This window comes from Populus nigra, chromosome 1 (assembly GCF_951802175.1).
Source record: "Populus nigra chromosome 1, ddPopNigr1.1, whole genome shotgun sequence".
NCBI classification, from domain to species: domain Eukaryota; kingdom Viridiplantae; phylum Streptophyta; class Magnoliopsida; order Malpighiales; family Salicaceae; genus Populus; species Populus nigra.
The window spans coordinates 14,200,242-14,223,470 of record NC_084852.1 but is presented as its reverse complement, the minus strand read 5'-3'; the positions used below and the strand labels follow the sequence as shown (position 1 = coordinate 14,223,470).

At 32.2% G+C, this 23,229-nt stretch overlaps 2 protein-coding genes across 5 annotated transcripts; one reads left to right on the top strand and one right to left on the bottom strand.

The window, feature by feature from the left end:
• Positions 1–4,675: 4,675 nt before the first annotated feature.
• On the bottom strand, positions 4,676–9,217 carry LOC133680864 (uncharacterized). The gene is made up of 4 exons (XM_062103880.1): positions 9,037–9,217; positions 8,778–8,954; positions 5,745–7,424; positions 4,676–5,092 (listed from the first exon to the last, which is right to left on the bottom strand). Exons 1-3 carry the CDS (start codon positions 9,049–9,051, stop codon positions 5,766–5,768), a joined length of 1,851 nt encoding a protein of 616 aa, XP_061959864.1. The 5' UTR covers positions 9,052–9,217; the 3' UTR covers positions 4,676–5,092; positions 5,745–5,765.
• Positions 9,218–13,234: 4,017 nt separating this feature from the next.
• LOC133700674 (uncharacterized) lies at positions 13,235–19,009 on the top strand. 4 transcript variants are annotated; one of them, XM_062124292.1, is made up of 10 exons: positions 13,235–13,401; positions 13,711–13,880; positions 13,963–14,025; positions 14,171–14,190; positions 14,323–14,367; positions 17,112–17,173; positions 17,668–17,801; positions 17,944–18,032; positions 18,535–18,669; positions 18,800–19,009. In XM_062124292.1, exons 1-9 carry the CDS (start codon positions 13,329–13,331, stop codon positions 18,665–18,667), a joined length of 789 nt encoding a protein of 262 aa, XP_061980276.1. In that variant the 5' UTR covers positions 13,235–13,328; the 3' UTR covers positions 18,668–18,669; positions 18,800–19,009. The 4 variants fall into 4 exon arrangements, with proteins under 4 accessions (XP_061980276.1, XP_061980284.1, XP_061980268.1 ...); XM_062124300.1 differs by having other exon boundaries at positions 17,671–17,801; positions 18,535–19,009; XM_062124284.1 differs by having other exon boundaries at positions 18,535–19,009.
• Positions 19,010–23,229: the final 4,220 nt, after the last annotated feature.

Here is a 23,229-nt window from a genome sequence, read left to right as displayed (position 1 = left end):
GGAAGTTTCTTCAGGTCAAGAATTCAAAGTCAAATTTGTGCCTGCCTGCCTGCCATTTCTTCTGCTTGGAAATTTCTTTGCAAGTTGGTAATATTATGTCTTAAACATATCCTTTCCTTGTGATCATTTCTCTACTTGGCCAAAGGCTGATGTGAGTGTGGTTTGGTGTGGTCAAATCAAACAGCTTTTAGCCTGTCTTAACTAACCACCTAGCTATTTAATTAGATTTTTCGGACATGACAGCCTAGCTATTCTTACTCCCAACAGCAAGGCCATGGAAGCACCTTCCTGTCAATGGATAACCTAAGACCTTGAAGGTGCTATCTGCCATGTCAAAAACAATTAGTGCTAAATTTGTACTTCCCAATCTTTTATGTTTCCTGCTTAGTTTATTTGCTTGTCAAGTTAATCAGTGGAAATTTCATTGCGAGAAGAGAAAAATATAACCTTTAGGCATCTAACCAAATTTTGCAAGTAATTCTTTGACTTTACATGACTTTTCTGCAGGTTTGAATCTGAAAGAACGGTTATTGATGCCATGACCTCGCAATTCGTAAACCACTGACCAAAATCTGGTGGAAAAGGATTTGGATAACTTAAATCCCGTATCGTTTGTATTGGGGTTTTTCAGATACTTGCATGTAATGCAATTATAAATGTAAAATCTGAGACTTATATTTTTTATGTTTTCAAAAAATTGTCAACATACAAACCAAGTATAAAACTAAAATGATAACGTATGAGATTAGTTGAGATTGTACATAAACTGATTCGAATATTTATATTAATTAAAAATTAAAAAGAAAAATATAAAACTAAAATTATGCCATATTTTATATTACTTTTATTAAGTTTTTTTTTCTTTGTAAGTTTGTAGAATTTAGACTTTAAAGGGTATTTAAAATATTAGGTTGTAATAATATTTACAATGCACTCCCTGTTATTAACAAAAAAAAGATTTTCCTTAAGCTCAAAAATAAAATATTATTTATTGCAATAATATAATGATAAAATTGCTTTTAAATCATAAAACTCTAGGAACAAAACATTGTTCAATGTAATTGTGGTATAATGAAAAAATTATTTTTAAGTCATAAAACCTTTGAACTAGGGTTTGGGGGAAAAAGTGAATTTTTCACTATAATATAATTATCTTTTATAAATTATATGAGGTTAAATTAATTATTTTATTTTTTATTTCATAGTGAAAATATTAATTTCATCCTAGAACAAAAAAAAAATGAGATTATCTTTCACTCGAGATTCTTTTAGTCTTTTAAATTTTTTTAAAAAATGTGAATAGTTTATTTTTCTTTTAAGATAACGTCAAATAAACTCTCAAGTTGTTTGACCTTTTTACCAAGGTTTTTTGAAATATTATGTTAGTTTAGGGGCATTATTTTATTTTAATAAATGTTAAATATTATTAAAAAAAAACTTGTGATGCTTGTCATGTCGCGCCATCAAGTGTGTTGCCCTTGTACCCTTCAAGCAGCTCATAAAAAATCATTCGACAATCAAATGCTGCCTTTACCTGCGACAATAAAATCCTCACGGTGCCCCCTCCATGATGAGGCAGCGCGTGTTCCAAAATTCTTATCAGTTATGTATTAGTTGCCATTTATTTTTTTTTCCCTTTTATCCTCTCTCCTTAAAGATTTTCGTGTCAACCCTTTAAAAATTCTAAAGTAAACCCTTAATTTGTTAATTTTTCAGATTTAGTCCCTATTCTTTTTATTATAATTCTTTCTATCTTAGATAGGTTCTAAACTTAGAATTATTTTTCAATTTCATCCCCTTTTAATTTTTTTATTTTTCAAATTTGATCATCATAATTTTTTTTATTGTTAATTGTTTTGTTTGAGATCATTTTTTAAATTTATTTTGCTTTCTAATTTTACCATCCTTTTGTGTTTTTTCCTATAAAATTTGATCCACGTTCTTTTGATTGTTTTTTTTTGACAAGTTTTTTAAATTGATTGGTAATAAAGCTTCTTGATTGAATTCGAGTTCAAAATTTCAAAGGTTATGAGTTTTAAATATTTGACCAGATTTTAAAGGTTCATCCATGCTTGTTTTTTTATTTTCCTTTGTTTAAGATAACTTTTTCTCCTTTTATTCTTCAACGTTTACTCAATTAGAGACCGGCTCCATTTTTTTAACTTGCTTTATATGAAAATTTTTGCTAGTTTTGTAAATGACCCTGTTATCTCGAGTTTTTTTTATTTATCATTCTTTGTTGGGTTTTTTGGATAATTCTTTAAATTTAATTTTTTTTTAATTTTATCCTTCAATATTTGAAATGATTTTTTTAAACAATTTATACGATTAGAATTCTTTTTCTATTTCATTCCCTTTTATTTTTTTAACCTTTTAAATTTAATTCTCAATATTTTTATTACTATTTATTTTATTTGAAATAAATTTTTAAATTTATTATTATTTATTTTCTTTCTTTGGGATTTTTTAATGATTCTAAAAAAGACATTGGTTTTCTCAAGTCTTTTTATTTGTTGTTCTTTGTTGGAATTACTTTGGCTAATAAATATTAAATTCATTAGGAAATGAGCTTCTTAATTCAACTCGAATTTAGGATTTAATGAGTTACGAGTTTGAAACATTTGCCTGAATTTAGAAGGTTTGCCCGAGTTTTCTTGGTTTTTTTTTTCTTTTTTTTAATTTTATCATTCAACTTTAATACCATTAATGATTAGGCTTTGTTTTCTTCATTACCTGTCTTTTATAAGAATTTTTTTTAATAGTTCTTTTTTTTGTATATTTTTATGATTTGTTTTTTTAAATGGGTCCATATATCAATCTTTTTCTATGTTAGATATATGCCACGGATTATATTTTTTAACAACTTTTTTAAAACACACTTGCATTACTATGACATTTTTTTTTATAAAACAATATTCTATTTGACGTGTAAAGCGGAGCCACAAATCTTATTGTACCAAATTATATTTTGATTCCTATACTTCATTAATTTACAATTTATTCTCTAAAAATTAATAGAAAGAAGAAAAATGTATTTTATGGAGTGATTCTCATGATGACCCTAAGCCCTAATATGGTTTGAAAAAAATATCCAAACCATATTACAAAGTTAAATTATCCCTTATATTTATGGTTAAACCATATTTGAAATTTCTCAAAATTACATGTGATAACTAAATGACAACTCTTTGTATGTAGAAAATTGAAAAATAAAATATTTAATTTTTATATTCAAGAGAGGATTTTAAAGGGTTAATAATAGGAGTAGAATTTTTTTATTAAATATTATTTGGTTATATATATTAAGGAAACTAAGCCGAGGTGAATACACCATGTATTGCGCACTCTCTTACAATTTATTGTGGATTAAAACAGTAATTCTTTTTATTTTGATCTCTAAATTTATTTTTTCACCAATTAAATCCTTCAATTGCAAAACCAATAGTCAATTGCTTCTTTTTTGTTGGCCTAGGGAAAACTGAAAAAAGGATGATAGATGTAGCAAAGGCGTCGAAATGCATGGTTGGTTCAAAGTTAGCATGAAAAGTTCAATTTAGTCCTCAAAATTTTTAAATTATACCTCCTCATTCCCTAAATTTTTTTTAAATCAATTTTGATATAAAAAATTATTTTTATTATTTTTCAATCCTTGGTTTGTAAAAGGAAAGAGACGCCCGATTTCGCATATAGAGAGAGAGACATTGTTCAAGCCAATTCTAACTGCTAAAATGATTAATCTTGATGTCAATAGGTTATATGCAATTAGAGAAGTTTGATAGTGGTTGTTTAAAACATCAATATTACCTATAAAAAGCATACTGAAAGTGAGGCCAGAAAACCTAACTAAGTTTGATTTTAGTTTTTTGGATTTTTTTTGAGTTTTTTAAGTTGATGGATTGATTTTTAGATATTCTAAGATGTTTTTGGGTTAAAATAACCTAAACTTGGTTTTGTTTTTGGCAAAACCCTTCTACCTGATTTTGGTCGGGGCTTGGAAAGACAGACAACATATTGTCTGTCTATTTTGTTTTTCAAAAAAGATATGGCCAGATAGTAAGTTATTCACATCTTAAAAAGATAAAATAAAAATAAATCAAGCCCAGGAGTAAATGGGCTTAAAGACCATTCACCTAGCTTTCAAAGGCTCGCATGCATAAGTTTAATTTGTTTTTTGTTTTATTTATTTTATTTTATTTTATTTTATATTTGGGTAAAATATAAATTGCATAAGAGAAATAATTAAGTCTATGATCATGATGTGGTTTTGATAGATTAAACCTTAACATTCAAGCTATTAATTTTTTTTCTTTTGTTGTTTAATTCATTTTTGTCCCTCAATTTAAAAAAATAATAACAATTTTACCTTTTGTTGTCAATAATATATTTTTTTATTTAACTTAAAAATACTAAAATTCAATTTTATATTTTGTTATCAATAATCTACTTTTCTATCCAAGTCCCACTGACTTGTCCTGTTTTTTTATTTAAAAAATATTTCATAAAAAGAAAATTCCCATGGACTTGGTCGTATATGAAAAGTAGTCTCTAGAATTAAAAAACGACCCTGGTTCTTAATTTACGTGAAGCTGTATTTTCAGAAAAGTATGAGAAATATCGTCGCCTCTTGTTTTTGGAACGACCTTCACTTTCAATTTGTGATTTACGGACCTATTCATATTCAATCTAAAACTTCTTTTGCATGTCTCGGGTTTTCCCTCAGAAAGAAGTCAATACAACTATTTATAAAAGAATGCCTACTTGTAAAACAACTAACTGACGATATATATATAACACAAGAGCGTTCCAGCCAATCTAGGCTGTTATGTTAGGTTTGGAACAGCAAGACCATACCTGAATTGCAACAATGGTAAAGAGTTGCTGGTTGGTAATCTCATGTATATGTGCAGGTGGCCTTCTTTATGGTTTCTTGAAGAAGTACTCTCTAAATAATCGCCACGGAATTGAGAATCACGTCCTTCTTCTGGTTGAACTCATGGAGCTGTTGGCTTCATCACCGCCATCTTTTCCCAGACAAAGTGAGCTGGTTCTAATATTGACTGGGCCAGGAAGGCGCAGAAAATCACTCGGAACCCTGAAAGAAATGTACGAATATTAGCATGTGTATTTGTAAATCAGAGTACACTATCCAGCTATGCAAACAATTATCATTAGTGCCTTTAGAAAGCTTATTATTGTTATTCCACCACTTGAGAGCAATGCCATGGAAGTCAATTTCGATTGATCGGCATAAGAATCCCAATCAGGTGAAAATGTGCAACTCCTAAAGAACTTCCTTTCTTACTCCTAAAATTACTCCTAAAAACATAAAACTCAATAAAGAAGGGGGGCTCCAATCTTGATGGTTATCAGCTAAGGAAACACAACTGAATTAAAGTATTAAATTATTATGACAGGCATCAAATTGTTCACTCCTCTAACCATTTTCACGCTATATCATTTAGGCAAAACGTATATGTGCAGTATCCTCAGTCATAAACACAAGAATAAATTACATCCATTATATTTCCATTTCCCTGACACAGAACTTGAAATCATTCACTAAAACTTATCTGCTTTCAATTCCCATTGACTGAAATATGGAATTGTAAATATGGAATCATGGAATTAACACGAGATGACAATTGCACCATGTTAACCTAGTTAGTAACAAAAAGAAATCATTGCATCTTATCCCAGTTAGGGCATGTTTATGAAGGTATACGGAATGGTTTAGAATATATAACCTGACAAGCAACTTGAGCCAATCAGCAATTGTCCCCAGATGACTCGTTTATCAAGCTAGATTTCTGTGGCTCTGGTGAATATTCTAGATTTTCCTCCGCTTTCCGTTTTAAAGTGCTCTTTTCAACAGAAGTGTTCTTATCAGGGCTGCTCAAAGCTTCCTTCTTGTGCTTCCTCTGAAAAGTGTACTTAAGAAGCCTCTTGTCTGATTGACTAGGAGACACATTAGGTTGCACGGATGATTTGGCAACTTCTATATCAGAGTGCACCAGCATTACACTGACAGTAGTTTCTTCAGATGTTTTGGTATCTTTCAAATTAGAATATACATGTGGAACATCAACCATCTGATCATCCGATTCATTACTTGGAAATGTGGGATTCCGATTAGAATCACATTCTTCTTTTACCAAATCATCTACACCCTCCATGTCCTTGTTTGCATCAGTTTGTGCCACACCAGATCTGCAGGGTGCCTTTACACTCACTTTAGCATTTGTAGAGCCACATATAGAGTCAATGCCACCTCTAATTAGTGTTAACCCTGGATCCAAGCGAGGCAGTGGCTTCAGCTTGACATCATTTTCAGTTACCTTTGACCGGTCTTCGTTAGATTTAACATTATCATGGAGCAACAATGAGTAAGTCTTGCAATGAGTGAGAACAGAAGATGGTTGCGAAAATTCCGAGTGCTGAACCAAAGGGAATGTGGATGATGTAGAGACAGAATTTGTACTCTGCTCTGTTCTTGGTCTTTTACCTTCAGGAACAATCATTTCAGCAGTGAGGCAGTCATTTGTTTCCTGCGATTTTTCTTCCACCTTACTCGGATTCTTCATATCCATATTGCCAGGCTTGACAAGGAGCAAGGTACATGAACGTCCATCAGATTTAACAGTGCCATTTACTGAGTTTGTTTTGCAACGAGAAACAATAGAAGGAGGTTGATAAGGTTTCTTGACATTGAGACAAGACTTGCGCTTAACTTTGGCCTTTGCAGACCTACTCTTTCTTCGTCTCGATAGGCAAACCTTAACACGCTTTCTTCCTTCTTCCCCTAAAAAGTTTGTTTTTTCTAAGGCCTTAGTCTTAGGAGAAGGTACACTACATTTACCTTCATCCATATTACTCGCCTTGGAAATAACCTCATTCTTCATGAGAGATTCCTGCTCAGCTACTACTCCTGGGGGAGTCAATCTGCTAGAAAACAGATTTCCTTCCAATGCACGAATTCTCTGTGTACAACCATTTCTATACAGCTCCGGCTCCTTGTTTGTCATCATAATGGCAGCTAAGTCAGCATCATGTGAAGAATAGTTCTCAAAATGTAATACAGTCAATTGCTCAATATCTTCTGTTGTGTTGCGGCACTTGTCATTGAAATTTCTCTGATCCAGTTGCGCAGTCTTTACATCAGAAGTTGCCACGGTTTGAGGTGACTGATTAGTCATTGAGAGTATAATGGGCTCAGAAGTTAAATTTTGGTTAGAAGATTCATTTTCCTTTACAACCTTTCCATGTGAAGGCTGGCCTTGGCTGTTCCTCACCTTCTCTAGCTCATCACGGAACCATCTCAACTCATCTCTAAGATCTATTATGACACCCTCCGCCTCCTGGAGCTGCGCCTCAAGCTCATCAATCTTACTCTGTTGTCTTGAGGATGTTATCTCTGCTTCAATTGTCTGCAAAGAAAGAAGATGGGTCAGCACTGCATTAATGGTTGTCACATAAAAGTAAGCATATATAACAAGTAATGGTGCTCTCAGTACTAGCTGTGAAGGTTACAAGTAACGTAGTGAAACTAATTATAACTCAAGCATGTCACACATCTTCGCACATGCATCCATCTATCAAAGTGCCATGCTTAAAATTCTTGCTCAAATGAAAAGAAAGAAAGAAAATATCTGGTGAAAGGTAAGGAAAATCAAATGAGCATCGATGTTCATCAAGAAATGGAAAATGCAAATTATTTCTTTACCACTCTAATATGATAAAATCAAAGCTTGTGCTCTTTCTCAACCAAAAATAAAGGGTCATTTACATATCAAGTGACAGGAACCCTACTTCTGTTTTTAACCACTTTAATTGTAAATTCTTTGGTCAAGATTTGAAACAAAGAGCTACCTCCAGTGCGCTCTTTACTTCCTGAATGACATAGGGATTTGCTTATTGCTTTTGGTTTCTTATCTTTATTTAGACTTGTGTGATTTGGATTTTATGGATGTAATATGGTTAGCATATCCCCTTTCAGCAAGGCCTTTTCCTATAAGAACTGGGATCAAGACCTGAAAGCAGTATAGGGGGTTCCCTAAGCTATTCAAAAGGCATGTCTTGCTTTACATCAATCAATTAATGCTTTAAGGTTTTCTCTATAAATCCTATATATTTTTCTAGTCAATATTCTCCAAATGTTAGCCATTAAATTGTAGTAATTTGCAGTTTACCTTTGTTTTCTCATCCCACACTACATCACTGAGCCAAGGTTAAATAAAGCTCGTGGCGCTGTGCCCATCATGTAAGTGTAGAAGGTTCAACAGCAACCACAAGCGCAGCTTCCAGAAAGAAAGACATTAGAGACCCCAAGGTTGTTTCATTTTCAAAATTACTTGGGTCCTGTTTGGAATCATTTCTTGTTTTTTGGTTTTCCACACTTAATTAAGAAAAAATGTTTCTTGTTCTTTTCTTTTTACTTCTCTGAAAACTGTTCGTTGTGTTTTTTTAAAATGTATGCAAAGAAAATTTTGTTTTATAAAATTAGTTTATGAAATATAACTGCAAAAAATGATATGTCGTCGTTATGTTTAAGAAATATAATATTTTTTACAACGTTTGACATGGAAAAAAAATCAAAAAACCAAACAAAAGAAAACCGCTACAACATTTTCGGATATTGCCACTGGAGCAACCATATATATATTAAAGCACGAGATTTAATTAAGCCTGATCATGAACTAGCCAATTCTCGAAATAAAATTTTTTAAAAAAATACAATTGAAGAATAAAAGAAGATTAAAAAAAATTGAAAATAAGCTCACTTTAGCATCGATCATTTGCTTTAAGCGAAGAAGCAATCGAAGCGCCTCGTCCTTTGAATTGCAGAGATCATGGTGATAGCGAAGCGCTTTTCTCTCAGACTCCATTACTCTGTTCGCTGCCTCTTTTGCCGTATTCAATATTATATCCGCATAGGCTTTCTTCAACGCCACCAGTTTCTACGCACAAAATCAAAACGATCAATATAAAATCAACGGAACCAAGTTACTGATGAGGATGAGGGTGATTTAGTAATTTCACCTCTGATTCTGCCATAGCTGCTGTGGAAAAATTTAAAGCGATGGGCGTCGATGCTTCTCTCCGCTTCTGTGGGTGTAAACTAGCAGGTCTGTTAGGTTTAGCAACTGAGAGACGATAACGGCGGTATTACTCGATTACCCCTGGGTTGGAACTTGAATTACGAGAATGTAGAATGAACCTGGTAACTCTTTTTTGGACTCATTACCATGTTTGCTACCAAACGGTACCGCTCTAACAATTTCAGTATAATTCGAAATTGTGGGACCCAACTACACTCCTTTTTTACTAAGGCGCGTTAGGCTGTGGAGTGTGGAGTTTCTCTGTGATTCAATTTTCGAATTTCACAAACCCAAGGCGGGCTCCTTTATTTTCACGGGCCAATCGGGCCGCTCATTTTATGAATTGCTACTCTATTTTATTTTCTAACCGCGTTTCTCTATATAAAAAAATTTTAAAAAAAAATTATGATGCCCCTCGCTCTGCATAAAAAAAAAAATTAACTATTTGAACGTGTTTATTGTTACGTAAATAATGCCTTGTTTGTTTTAAGGAAACTAAATTTCAAGAATTTATTTTTTTTATTTTTTTATGTTTGGCAACCATCTGAAAAGTTAGTCAAAGAAAAGTTAATTCTGGTCAACAAAAAAAACTACCTTTACCCATAGGGAAGTGTTTTCCTTTCCTTGTCAAAAGAAAAACACTTTCCTTTACTGATAAAACACATCTTTCCCCTCCCTGTGTCTCTTTTCGAAAATAGTTGAAAAGCAAAGAAGATCTGGAGAATCACACTTACATTTCAGGTATTTTTTCCCTCAAATTTCTCTATTATTTCTATTTATGTTTTTATCTTCTTCGTATTTTTTAGATCTGTAAGAATTATAGCAAAAAATCCTTGATCTTGTTTAATTTGTTGTCTGTTCCGAAAAAAAACTATTTCTCTGTATTTGTATTTGCTGTGCAAACAATCCATCATGGTTGGGGAAGCTGTCTGTCAATTTTTTTCCATACCTAGTTTTCTTCTTCATCTTCTCGTCACATTCAAACAAGCTCACAAAAAAACCCAACCAAATTCATCACAAGCAAGCCATAAAAAACACAATTTTTCTTGCACATTCGGCAGCTTCCCCAACCAGTCCCTACCCTGTTTTCCCGTCACCGGATCCAGAACAAAGAGAGAGACGCAAACAGGAGGGGAAACTGCCGGGGGAGAAAGGGATGAGAACTGGGAATAAGGAGCAGATCCTTGAGGTCTAGCCCTCCTGCCCCTTGCCCCTTGAATCTGTGATGTTGTCCTGCTTCTTCAGAGAACAGAGGAATTGCGAGAGAGAACCGAGAGAGAACAGGGGAAGAGAAAGAAAGCCAAGAGAGAACAGCCACGAGAGAATAGCCGAGAGAGAACTGGGTATGCAGGAGGGGAAATCGAATGAGGAGAAACCCAGGGGAATGAGAGGAATGACAGGGGAATTTGAGAAACCGAATGAGGGGAATGACATGGGAATGAGGGGAAACCAAATGACAGTGGAATGAGGGGAATGATAGTGGAATGAGGAGAATTTGTGAGAAACCGAAATGAGAGGGAAATGACAATGGAATGAGAGAAACCGAATGAGAGGGGAATGAAGGGGAATTTGAGAAATCGAATGAACTGGGGAATGAGGGGGGAATGGTGGGAATTTGTGAGAAATCGAATCATGATGTCTTAATTAAGTTATGGGAGAGAGTTAGAGATTTGCAATGCATATTTAATTGAAAATTTATCAAAATCTCCAATTTAATTTGTAGGGTTACAGTTCATAAATTGTTTGATAATATCTTTTCTGGGCATAGGACTATCTTTGTTCTTTCCTTATTCAATACGAGTTTGTATAAAAATATTAATTGAATTATTTTCTTTCATTAAATATGATATTGAGTTTCTTTTTTGATGGAAATTGTAGGACCAAAATGAAACCTGGGAAGCCAATATAAGTGTTCCTGAAAATGACCATGACATTGTAGGTGCATGAACTTATAATATATCAATTAACTAATTTTTATAAACTTTTGAAAGCTACAGAAGAGCCTTTGTAGGATGAGTATACCAAGCAATCCAAATTATTTGCTTGTGTACAATTGATTAATATGAAGTCAATTTTAAATTTGGCTCAGACTACCTTCAATAAATTTATTGATTTTACAAAAAATTGAATGCTTAATGATAAAATTTGGTATCAAATTTTTATGATGCCAAGAAATTTATGCGATCACTTGGGTTTGGTTATGAGAAATATGATGTGTGTTCTAATTATTGCATGTTGTACTATGAGGCAGATGCAAAAAAAAAAATTATGATTTTTATGGAAGTTCACGATACAAACCTAGAAATTGCATGTTGTACTATGCGATCACTTGGGTTTGGTTATGAGAAATATGATGTGTGTTCTAATTATTGCATGTTGTACTATGAGGCAGATGCAAAAAAAAATTTATGATTTTTATGGAAGTTCACGATACAAACCTAGAAATTCGACTAGTAAAGGTTCCAATAAGGCGAATAAGCAACTCCGATACTTTCCCTTGACACCATGGCTTCAGAGACTATTCATGTCTCCATATCATGCCAAAGATATGACATGACATCATTTTCATTAGTCAGATAATGGGGTTATGGTACACTTATTTGATGGGGAGGCATGGAAGGAGTTTAATCGTGTCCACTTAAGCTTTGCGTCAGATCCGAGAAATATTCGGTTAGGGTTATGCACTGATGAGTTTTGTCCATTTGACATGTCTTCAAATGCATACTTTTGTTGGCCAGTAATTGTGACTGTTTGTAGTTTGCCTCTGTGGAAGTGTATGACTAGACTATTCATGTTTTTGGCAATGATAATTCCTGGGCCAAAGAATCCGAAGAAAAAGGTTGATGTTTTTCTAAAACCTTTGATTGATGAGTTAAATAATTTATGGTTTGTTGGTGTTGAAACATATGATGTAAATAGAAAGAAAAATTTTCAATTAAGAGCAACTTTGATGTGAATTATTAATGACTTTCCAGCACATGACATGTTATCGGGTTGGAGTACTCATATCAATCTGTCTTGTCCTTATTGTATGGAGCATAGCAAGGCTTCTAGATTAAAAATAGAGGGAAAACTACATTTTTTTACAGTCATTGACGATTCCTACTCATGAACCACTCATATAGATATCAATCAGATAAGTTTTTGAAAGGAGTAATAGAAAGACCCCCTCCTTTACCTCATCCATCTGATTTAGAAATGTTAAACGAAGTGTTCAAGTTTATTGAGGAACATAATAAAAGTTCCTCACATAATGATAAAATTCATGGCTTTGGTATTAAACACAATTGGGTGAAGAAAAGCATTTTCTAAGAACTTTCATATTAAAATATAAATTTAATTTGTCATAATTATTTTCTGGGAGCTTTGAAATTTTGTGCACTCTTTTTTTTTTTACTTGGTATATATTATTTATTTGTTATCTTCATCATAACTCTAACCAATTTTATAATCCCTTCTCAATTGTGAATTTCAACCTCTACTGCAATGATCGAAATGATGCGGAGCACGTTTAAATATATTGAAATAATATTTGTTTTTTTAATAATTTTTACTTAAAAATATATATTAAAATAATATTTTTTAAAAATATATATAAATATATTTATAATTTTTTAATTAAAAATTTAATATAAAATCGAATCAAAATCTTGATTTAATTAGAAGTTAAAATATTTAACTTCTAGCCTAACTCATGAATTCTAATTTATTATTAACAAACAAGCATCGGTATAACTCTTTTTTGCTTTAAGTTACTTATAAAAAAAACTTTTGGATTTCGATTCAAAGTTAAAAATCATGTACTATAATTTATAATAAAAATTAGTTAATTTATAAGTATATTTAATAAGAAATAATTGATGAAACTATTTTAAAATAGGGGTGGTATAAGTTAGAATCCGCAATTGAAGTTAAAATAAAAACAATTGACTGAATTTTACAATGAGCCTTTTGATTTTAAATTTTAAATCATAAAACTTTTTTTAGTCAAAATTTATAAACTAACTTAAATCTAAATCCAAAAGTTATGCTAAAGACAGCATTTATAACAAAAAATAAATAAATTAAAAACTAACTTAAATCGAAATATAAAAGTTATGCCAAGCATCACTTAAATAAGAGCGTGTTTTCCACTCACTTGTTGCAAAATTGGAAACGGAGATTTATTACTACAATTCTCTCCAAGACTGAAAGGTAATATTTCGTAGAAGAAAGAGAAGCGCGAAACAGACAATGGCGGCAACCGATCCACAAAGGCAACTCCTAACCCTAATTCGCGACTTTGCTTCCGAGAAATCACAAGGAGGTGAGTGCCTCTACCCCTGTCCTTTTCCTCGTTTGGTTTCGGAGAAAATGAAGGGAACAGAAATTAAATTTCACAGAATCCTCCTTTCATCTCATTCAAAACCGTATTGCCTTGGGTACCGTTAATTGGAAGGGATAAGTAACCAGGGATTCAAATATTGATTTCCTACATTCTTGGTTACCAAACACAGGCTTCTCGAGAAAATGCGGGAAAATAGTGGAAAATCTATCGATTGAGAGGCAAATATTATATGTTTCATTAGTATTTTTTATATATACAATTTTTCTCCGGTTCTGTAAATTTTTGTAGAGAGAAGAGTGGTTGGGCTAGAGAAGCGAATAGTAGAGCTTGGATGTCAATTGGATGCGGCAAATGCAGAGATGGAAGAGGTGAAGCGTTTCAAAGAAACCACTGAGCTAGAGCTTAAAGGCTACGAATATCAATTGGCTTTCAACGACGTATCTATTCAGACCCTAGAGGTTTGTTTTATTTATTTTGCTTTACTTCAGTGAATTGTTTTTCTTCTTCTTCTTAAATTAAGATCGTCTTTAATACTTCCAGGCAAGGATTTCTCTGATTCAAGATGAAATATCTTCGGTTGGATCTGAAGTAGAGGGTCTTAAGGTAGTGATTATTGCGTGTTGCTTTCCTCTCCCTTTCTTCTTATTTTGGATTAAGTGAGATTACTTGCGCTTTTTCAGTCTTTTTTTTCTGTTTCTGATTCTTGTTCACCTCATTGTATGGGACACTGGGCTTGGGCGGTATGAAGGATGAAGAAGGGGCTTCACGGTAAAGATTGCTATTTATTTTACTTAGCATTCTGCTACATCTGGACACATGACCAACTGCCTCATCGAAATTGATTCAAGTAGTCGTATTAATTGCTGCTGTTTCTTTAACATGTTTTTGTTGTTCATGTAGAGATGAGTTTATTCGCCAGATGTTTGAGCTCAATACTAAGATAAGGTTAGTCGCACTTACTGGGACATGTGTAAATTTGATTGGGAATTTGTGTTTGCATTGACAGATTGTACATGTAGCTTCCCGATGTACAGTTGCATTCGTCTTTGGTTAACTTCATGTTTTTTTGGAGACGTTTCCTCATGAAAAATAAATTGCTGTGTGAGTGCATAGGATAGATGTTAATTGGTTTGATCTAGTCGCTAAACTGTAAAGAAAGGGATTAAAAAAAACATGCATCGTTGTACCATATTGATTTGGTCAGATCAATCCCTCTACATGAAAAATGCTATAATTGACCCGTATATCACCAGGATGGTAGCTCATTAAATCTTTTTGTTAGAGATCCTCGTTAGGTTGACTGACCAAAGGTAAAAGAGCATGGGTTTGTGTTTGGGTGGATGTGTTGCTCAAGCCATATTACTGGTTGACACGGTCAACTGCTGTGGATCCAGCAGTGGAATGGTTCAATCGTGTTGTTGTGATCACTAGAGGAAGGCGTTGAGGTTGTAACAGTGAAATTGACATGATGTGTATTTGTGACTAATCTAAGCAAGCATTTGTGTAGTTGAGAGTAGTAGATTGATTTGGGTATACAACTTAGATGTGGCGGTGGTGGTTCTTCATGTGGAAGAGAAACTGAGTGGTTTGAGCTTGTGGTAGTGGTGTTTTACTTGGGTTTGTTTGTGGTGGATCTAGGTTGTAATTTTTTGATAACCAGTTTTTGATTTAGTTAGGAAGTTGGTGTTGTTTGATAAAATAAGTTGTTGGTTTTTCTTAATTCTTTAGTTTTAGTTTTTAACAGATTTAATTTTTTTTTAAGATCACAACGTTTCTATTAGTTCAGTAATTTTTACATTCAACAAATATTTTACTAATTTTTTTTACCCCCCCCCCCCCCCCCTAGTTTTTCATGTGTTTCCTTTCAATTTCTCAAAAATTAGAGAATTGGGTCTAAGTGGGACCAGGTGGACATTTGTCAGCTACTCATTAGCTATCATTGGGTCAATCGATGGTGTTTTGTCAACCTAACATGTTTGAGGGATCATTTACATCCTTTTTTCTTTTAAAAGCATTGCTATGACCAGATCAATATGGTACTACAAGGACGTATGATAATTTTAAGCTTTAAAGGAGAGAGTAATTATACTGAACTAAAAGACCATCTAGTATCTGATTACTTGTGTGGTGGCTTGGGGTGATATGGGTATCTTGGGCAGTGAAGAATACATGAACCATTAAACTCGATCATTGTATCAGAAAATTTATCTTAATTTAGATTCCATTTTATTTGTCTCCTGTTAAGCCTCACTGGGAGAACCAAAGTTTCGTTCACTGTCCATCATGCTGATATTTCTTTAATAATTAATTTTATTTTCCCTTTTCCTTCCTAATATTCCTACTTGCTAATGTTGTTTTTTTTACCTCTTAGGATCTTAATGTTTATTGTTGAAATGAATCATACTGTCAAAACAGACACCACACACTTGTGAAAAACTTATTTTGTACAACCCATCTCCCTTTGGGGGGGTTGATAATGACCTTACTTCATGCAACGGGTCACGGGTTTGGGTTCTTGAACCTTCCCCCAGCTTGTAAGTTTGGGATGTACAAGTTGTTGATTAACAATTTGTCATAAAGGCTGAATTCTTTTGCAACCGTGTTTCCCAGCTATCATTGTGTAGGACAACCTGGTCCAATTTCACCTCTCATTATGAACCATTTGAACATCTATAAATAGAAAATGCCTGGCCATTGTGAGCTGGTTCTTCTCTGTTTTGCTGCTAAAATTTATACTGGTTTGTGTAAGTTTTGATATTCATCACTACCTAATAGTTTTGCATTCAAGTCTTTTGAATTTGAAGCAAAATTTTCTTAGTCAAAGATATGCTCGAGCTGCTTCTTGTTTTCTTTTTATAGAAATATCAAGGACTGGCATCATATACACACATAAATCCCCCCCTTTCATAATTGCACACAGCATGGATTTTTATGACTCAACCACATTCCATCTGAATTACCCACACTTTTATGAGCTTTACAACCTTATTAGCTTATCTTATCAGTATGGTTTGAGTTTAAACCAATCTCTCTTTAAGTTCTTAAACTGTTTCATTCCTTGGATGCATGATTCTTTTAGCTTGGCCTTAAGGTTTGAGAACATGGTTTAATTCCAAACAATCTTCTGAAAAACTTTTTTTTGAACTATATCCCGCAATCATTTTATTAACAGAAAAATAGAAAAGCAGGAAAAAGAAAATCAAGAGCTTGTGCATTTCATGGTTTAATGCCAGTGCACCATGTGAGAAAATGTGAATGCAAATATATGGGTATCTTTAGGAGGCAATGCGGACATTAGAATTATTTTCTCAAATGAAATTTGAGGAAAAAAAATTCAAAGGAGATAAAAGAAGTGCTGGCATTTCAGATAAGCTGCAGAGAGGATGCTGTGTGAATGTAATCTATAACTAGGTGTAGATTTTCTTCCTCATATCTCCTAACATTTTTGCTCATCTCGAACTATTGAAAATATAATTCTGATCAACAATTTTAACATGACTACCTATATGGGATATCCTTCATAATGGTTCCCTGTTCTCGATGCAGGAAAGTTCACAGAACAGTTTGATCTATTTGCTCTGTTTTCCTCTCCATTTAAATGAATAATACGAATGTGATACTTTATATTTGAATGTACATTCTGGTAGTAGAGGAAAACTACTAATTTGTCAACTTATATGTTAATATAGGAAATTCCAAGCGGAAAAAGGACTCGAATCTCAGAAAAAGAGCAGCATTGGAACTACAGCAGGTGATGCTCCTGTATATACAGAATATTTTACAGCTCTAGCAGCTGAATCTGTTTCCATCTGTTAGTGTTTTATATTTTTTTTATGTTGATATTAATTCATGGCAATTCATAAGTAATTTGAGTGGACTTCAACATCTTTTTTCACACAGTAAAATTTCTAAGCATCTTTGCCCATGGAAGCAGGCTTGCTGAACTGTACTGTATACTACTAGTGTGTTCGGGGAATGTTTGTTTCGTTTTTCAAAACTTTCTGCTTGCTTTCATTTAAATATCATGTTCATCACAACAGATTATATAGACAACTGTTGTATCCATGAAAAAAATGTCAGATAGCTACTTGAAAAATTCAAGGCATTTGTATGCATTGTGGTTATTCAATCGCTAATGTCTTTTCCTTTTCCCTTCATTTTCCAAATGCATTCCTTAATGAGATATAGATTGTTACTTGTTGCTTTGGTTTCTATGTTGAGGGATTTCTGCCTTTATTTCATAAGCAGACTGCAAAGCTGAAAAGAAGGTAGTCACTGGTGTTGATCTAAGAGCTCTTAAGGATGTGCTTGCACATGTAGCTTCTCAAATAACTAAAGAGGAACAAGAATACCTAGCAGAGGAGAATATTCAAAAGCAGGTAAGAAGTTGGTTCAAGAGTTTTATATATGTTTTCTGTTGTTTATAGAAAAATTCTAGAGTTCCTCCTCAACAACTCTACCTGCCTAAAAGTTGATGAAAGGTTTCTTTGAGAACAATTTTAGCTACCCGTTTCTTCACAGGTCCAGGAGGAGTATGTTGACCTTCAGAGGAAGGTTTCTCTGGTGGATGTGATAGTGAAAGAAACCGAACTATTGCAGGATTTAACAAGATATCCTTACAAACATCACATTGTGTGGAACTGGCTGTCTGGTCATGATTAACCATACTCTTTCTAGGAGAGAGATGAGTTTCCAGGCAGTTAATTAATGGTAAATGATATTGAGAGTAATGCCGAGACATATGAGCTGTCCATTAGAACAACTGACATATGGAATTTCATCCTTCTAAAACTGCCATTTACAAAAATAGCTCTCAAAGATGTTTCTATAAGCTACTTATGAGCAGTTTTTCCAAGATGTTTCTAGAAGTTTTCTGAAGCTCAAAACTCATTGATGTTAAATGGTGAGTTAATTTTATGTTTTCTACCATCTCAACCATGAAAAAGAGCTTTTATTTTTTATTTTTGACTTTTTTACCAGCAAAGGGGGGAAAAACACCTGAAACGTTTTGTATACCAAAAGTAAAAGTGGACTGCGATGCTTTCCAGGAACATTTCTAGTAAAATTTGTGATGAATACGCACAAAATTTAAACATCTTTGACTGGAAACAAGCAGACTTCTGAGTTGGAACAGAATTGTGCTTCCCTTGGTGAGCAGTTGCAGAGTAGATGCGTATGTCCCATTTGTCGTGCAGATAATGTTGAGGCCCTGGGTGGCGTTCTTCAGGCAAACAATGCAAATTGATTGTAAGTATTCTACTTGTTTTTGCTTCATCCTAAGTGTTCGCTATCACTACATACAAAATCTGCACTGAAATTTGGAAATTGCAGTTATTAGCATGTGTTACTATGTTGAATTTTTTATGCTCGCAATTAGACTGGGAAGCTATTGCTCTATGTTCTTTTGAAGCGTCTGATGGCCTCCGAAGTGGAGAAGTGTTCTCTGACTGTTTTTGGCATTTAAATTTTCATGGTAGACCTTTTCAGTAAGTATCCTATAATATTTCAATTTGTGAGTTAAATTTGTGCCTCTGGTCGTCCCTTATTACACATGATTGAAGGAAAGAAATCATGCAGTTATTATTAACACATGCTAGTCACTTTCATTTAATCAATTTTTACTTTCCAACGACTTGATCTAAAATTGCGCTTTGAAACCCTACTGAGTGAATTTCTTTTCTAAAAAAATAAAAGCAAAAAAAGATAACTAAAAACTGATGCATTTTCATGATCAGGATCCCGGCAGTTAATAGCTGTAGCTGTTGAGTTTAATAACCTGAGGTTATGGATTTTATTGGGTTGAATTAATTTTTTATTTTATTATATGATACAAAAAATAAAAATTGATTTATTGTCAATCTAGTATAAGGGATAAAATTTAAGAAGCTAAATAATGGAATTGAAAAAAGAAAACCAAAAGATATATATATATATATATATATATATAAAAGGCTTATTAATCAAGTTATGATTTTATTAGGTTGATTTTTTTTTTTTTTTATAAAGAAAAATATAAAAATTAATTTATCTAATATTAAAGAATAAAATTTAATAAAAACCTCACCTTATTTAATGGAATTTGAAAATAAAAAACCCATTAAATACTTGGCCAGCATGCTAAATTTACATCTTGGTTTAAGGACTTTTAATTTTTTTATATTTTAATATATAAAAACACTAAAAATGATTTATTTTAATTTAATTAAAAAAACCCAGGCTAATTGATAAAACTAAAAAAAAAAAACAAGAAAAAAAATATATCAATGTTGGGCTTGGTTTTTCCGAAAAAGCTAGATGTGTGGGCTACACTGGCCAGTGTGCCGGACATGTATATTTTTTCTTTGTATAAGAGGCGAACAATCCCTTCCGTTTTTTCAAAAACACAAACAATAATAAGTCCTCATCTGTGTTTTGCAAAGAGAATAACAAAGTCTCAATTGACTGACTTGAATCCACAATCTCCATAAAACCTGCACATGTTTTAACCAACAAAGCTACCAAACAAAGTTGACGACTGATGGTCCAAGTAATATAGTAAGCAGGTTCACGACTCTCAACTTTCTTTCTTTTTTGTTGTTAGTATAATATATCATATGAATATTTTTTTATTTTGATCAATAAAGAAATTATAAAGCACGTCTTTAATTATTTATTTATAATAAAATCAAATTATAAGAGTTAGTAATAGGCAAGGACTGACATTAAAAGGTCGTAAATCAATGTATATTGGAAGGGTCCGTGATTATAGTTAATGAGTGTATAAAAGAATCACAAGATAACCATTAACTATTCAGAAAAAAAATTCTTTCGAGCAAATAATAAATATTGAAAAATAAAGAAAAACTAAGAAATTATTATAGCTGTGTTTGGATGTGCGGCAGACCCTAGCATTCAGGACTTATTTATTTTGTGTTTTAAAAATATTTTTGAAAAAAATTATTTTTTTTTACTTCAAATTTTTTTATTGTTTTCAAATAATTTTAATGTTTTGAAATAAAAAATTATTTTAATATATTTTTAATTATGAAAACGGTTAAATGATTTTCTTTCCCCTTAACAAGGCGAGACAATGGATTAAAGAAGAGGAGGAACATGGAGAAGATAGCCTACAGAGAAAACTTCAAAGACAAGCTAAAGTTACTAGCAGCAGCTACCTCGACCTCGAGGATGCTAGTGTCGTTTATTATGTGTTCAAGATAGGATTGCTAGTATTTGTAATGAAATATACCCAACATATTAGGAAATATCTCAGACATAAATACCCAAAATTCTAAAAAAAAACTTTTAAAAAAATAAGCCTTTCCATTAGTTTTTTATTAGCTTTTTTTCTTTGATAAATTAATACTTTTTTAAAGAATATGAAATTGACATTGAGAAATTAAAAAAAATGTTTAATTTATAAGTACTCAAATGTAGATTCTTCGAAAACGAAAGCAATGTGAAAGATTGTAGCTATTTAACTATATTTCAGCCGGATATTAATTAACCCTGATTTATTTTTAACAAAAGGGTCGGGCGTTAACAATAATTATCATATGATCTAAATCTTATTTGCTTATTGGATACCGTTTATACATGTATATATATATCCACCGTACTATTAGAAAATTAGCAACTATAAATGGAAATACCGGAGAAAATATCTTGTCGGTATATTGCAATAACTTTTAGCAATAGAATTTTTTATTTTTGTATCCATCAGTAAACACTGACAGAAAAATTTCATCGGTGTATACCGAGGGAATGACAGAGGGTTTTACAGTGGAATTTAAAAAGATAAATCGTACGGCGACGCGATATTTTTATCGACAAAATGATCAATGAAGTTACTGATGAAATAATTTTGTCTTAATGTCATCAATGATATTTAATTTATGAACTAACCCTTTTTTCTTCTTTTTTCTTATGTATTTTTTTCTGCAACAAACAACCACCCCCTCCCTCCCCAATCTTAACACAATTCAACATTTCACAACAAATTTGGCGATCACAACACTCAATTTGTTAGCATCTGTCTTCATATTCAAATTTTATTAAGGATTCTCCATTTTAAGCAAGCAAATTTACCTGCTTTTTTTTATTTGAACTCAATTTTCAAATGTTGATGTGAACTATCAATGATTTTCCAACTTATGAAATGGTTTCTGGTTGGAGCACGCATGAAAAACTAGCATGTTCATAGTGTATAGAAAATTACAAAGCATTCACACTAACAAACAACGGTAAACCATTTTTTTTAACTGCCATCAACGGTTCTTGTCAATGGATCACAAGTTCATAAATGACTTTTTCATTGGCATAGTTGAAAAGGATGTTGCATCACCATTTTTTTAGGTGAAAAATTATATAACGTGGTATCAAAGTATGGTGACATTGAATTTGGTTTTTAATTCAGTAAGCAAAAGTTTCATGGTTTTGGTTTAACCCATAATTGGGTAAAACGATGTATTTTCTTGAAGTTTTCTTATTGGAAGACCAATATTCAGTGCTATAATCTTGATGTCATGCACATAAAAAAGAACGTGTTTAAGAATATTTTCAACATGATTATGGACGTGAAGGTGAAGACAAAAGACAACATCAAGGCTATAATAAATATAGTTTTGTTTTGTCACCATAAAAATATAAAGTTTGTTTATGTTGAGTTACGGGTCTTAAAGCCCAAAGCCAGCTTCACTCTAGTATTGTTCACAATGTTCATTATAAACGGGCATACCAGCGGAATGTGTTCGTCAGTATATTCCAGAGACTATAGGAATTGTTCTCTTTCTCTTTAAAATTGTTCATGGTGTTCATTATATACGGGTGCACTGACAAAATATGTCTATCAGTATATTCCAGAGACCATGAGAACTGTTCACTTCTCCATGCAGTGATAATTAATGATCTTTTGATTGTTTATTTTTTATACCAATGAAATCATCGACGAAATGAAAAGTTGTCAGAAATATTTGGAGGGGCTTTTTGAAAGTTTTCATGTAAGTTGAAAATTTTCATTTGACTTTATAGACAAAATCACCGATGAAAATATTAAAAATAATAATATTTAATTACTCGTCAGTAATTCCATCGGTAAAAACTAAAATAAAAGACCCGAATCATGACAAATTGAGGCTTCATCTTATTCCTTCTTCTTCTCTCTTCTTCTTTCACACACATGTTTCTCTCTTTCTTCTCTTCTCTTCTCTTCTCTCTCTCCTTCTCACCCAAGATCAAACATTTTTTTCTCTTCTCATCTTAAGGTATGTTGTCTTTCTTTATTTTTCCTTTTATTTTCATTTTTTTAGGCTTATTAACAATGTCTTTTTTTTTTAATTAAGAGCCAAAATAAAGCATGCCATTAAAGTAAGTGTTTTTCATTCCTTTTTCTTTTTCTTTTTTTGTATTTTTTTGTCATTATTTTTGTTTAATTTTGTGTTCTTAATAATTTTATGAATTAATAAATGACATGAATTTTAATTGTTATTGTAATAATTTTTGCATTATGTTGTTGAATTTTAGTTATTTTTTTTAAAATGTTGTTCAATAATTTGTGTAAATTTAGGATTAAAAATATTATCACTTAGAAATAATTGTGTTGAATTTTAGTTGTTATTGTAATAATTTTTGCATTATTTTGTTAAATTTTAGTTGTTCTATTTTTCAATTTTGTCGTTCAATTTTCAATTAAATGTGTATGATTAATTTTAATTATTATTTTAAATTTTTGTAAATTTAAAATAAATTTTTGTAAATTTATGATTACAAATATTATCGTGTAGAAAATAAAAATTGTCTACGAAATTGAATGATGCTAAATTGTTAGTA

Coding starts and splice junctions, on each gene's coding strand:
- LOC133680864 (XM_062103880.1), bottom strand. Junction 7,425..8,777: donor AGCAAATGATCGATGCTAAA/GTGAGCTTATTT, acceptor CTTTCTTTGCAG/ACAATTGAAGCAGAGATAAC.
- LOC133700674 (XM_062124292.1), top strand. CDS start 13,329: ATGGCGGCAACCGATCCACAAAGGCAACTCCTAACCCTAATTCGCGAC. Junction 13,402..13,710: donor TTCCGAGAAATCACAAGGAG/GTGAGTGCCTCT, acceptor AAATTTTTGTAG/AGAGAAGAGTGGTTGGGCTA. Junction 13,881..13,962: donor TATCTATTCAGACCCTAGAG/GTTTGTTTTATT, acceptor TAATACTTCCAG/GCAAGGATTTCTCTGATTCA.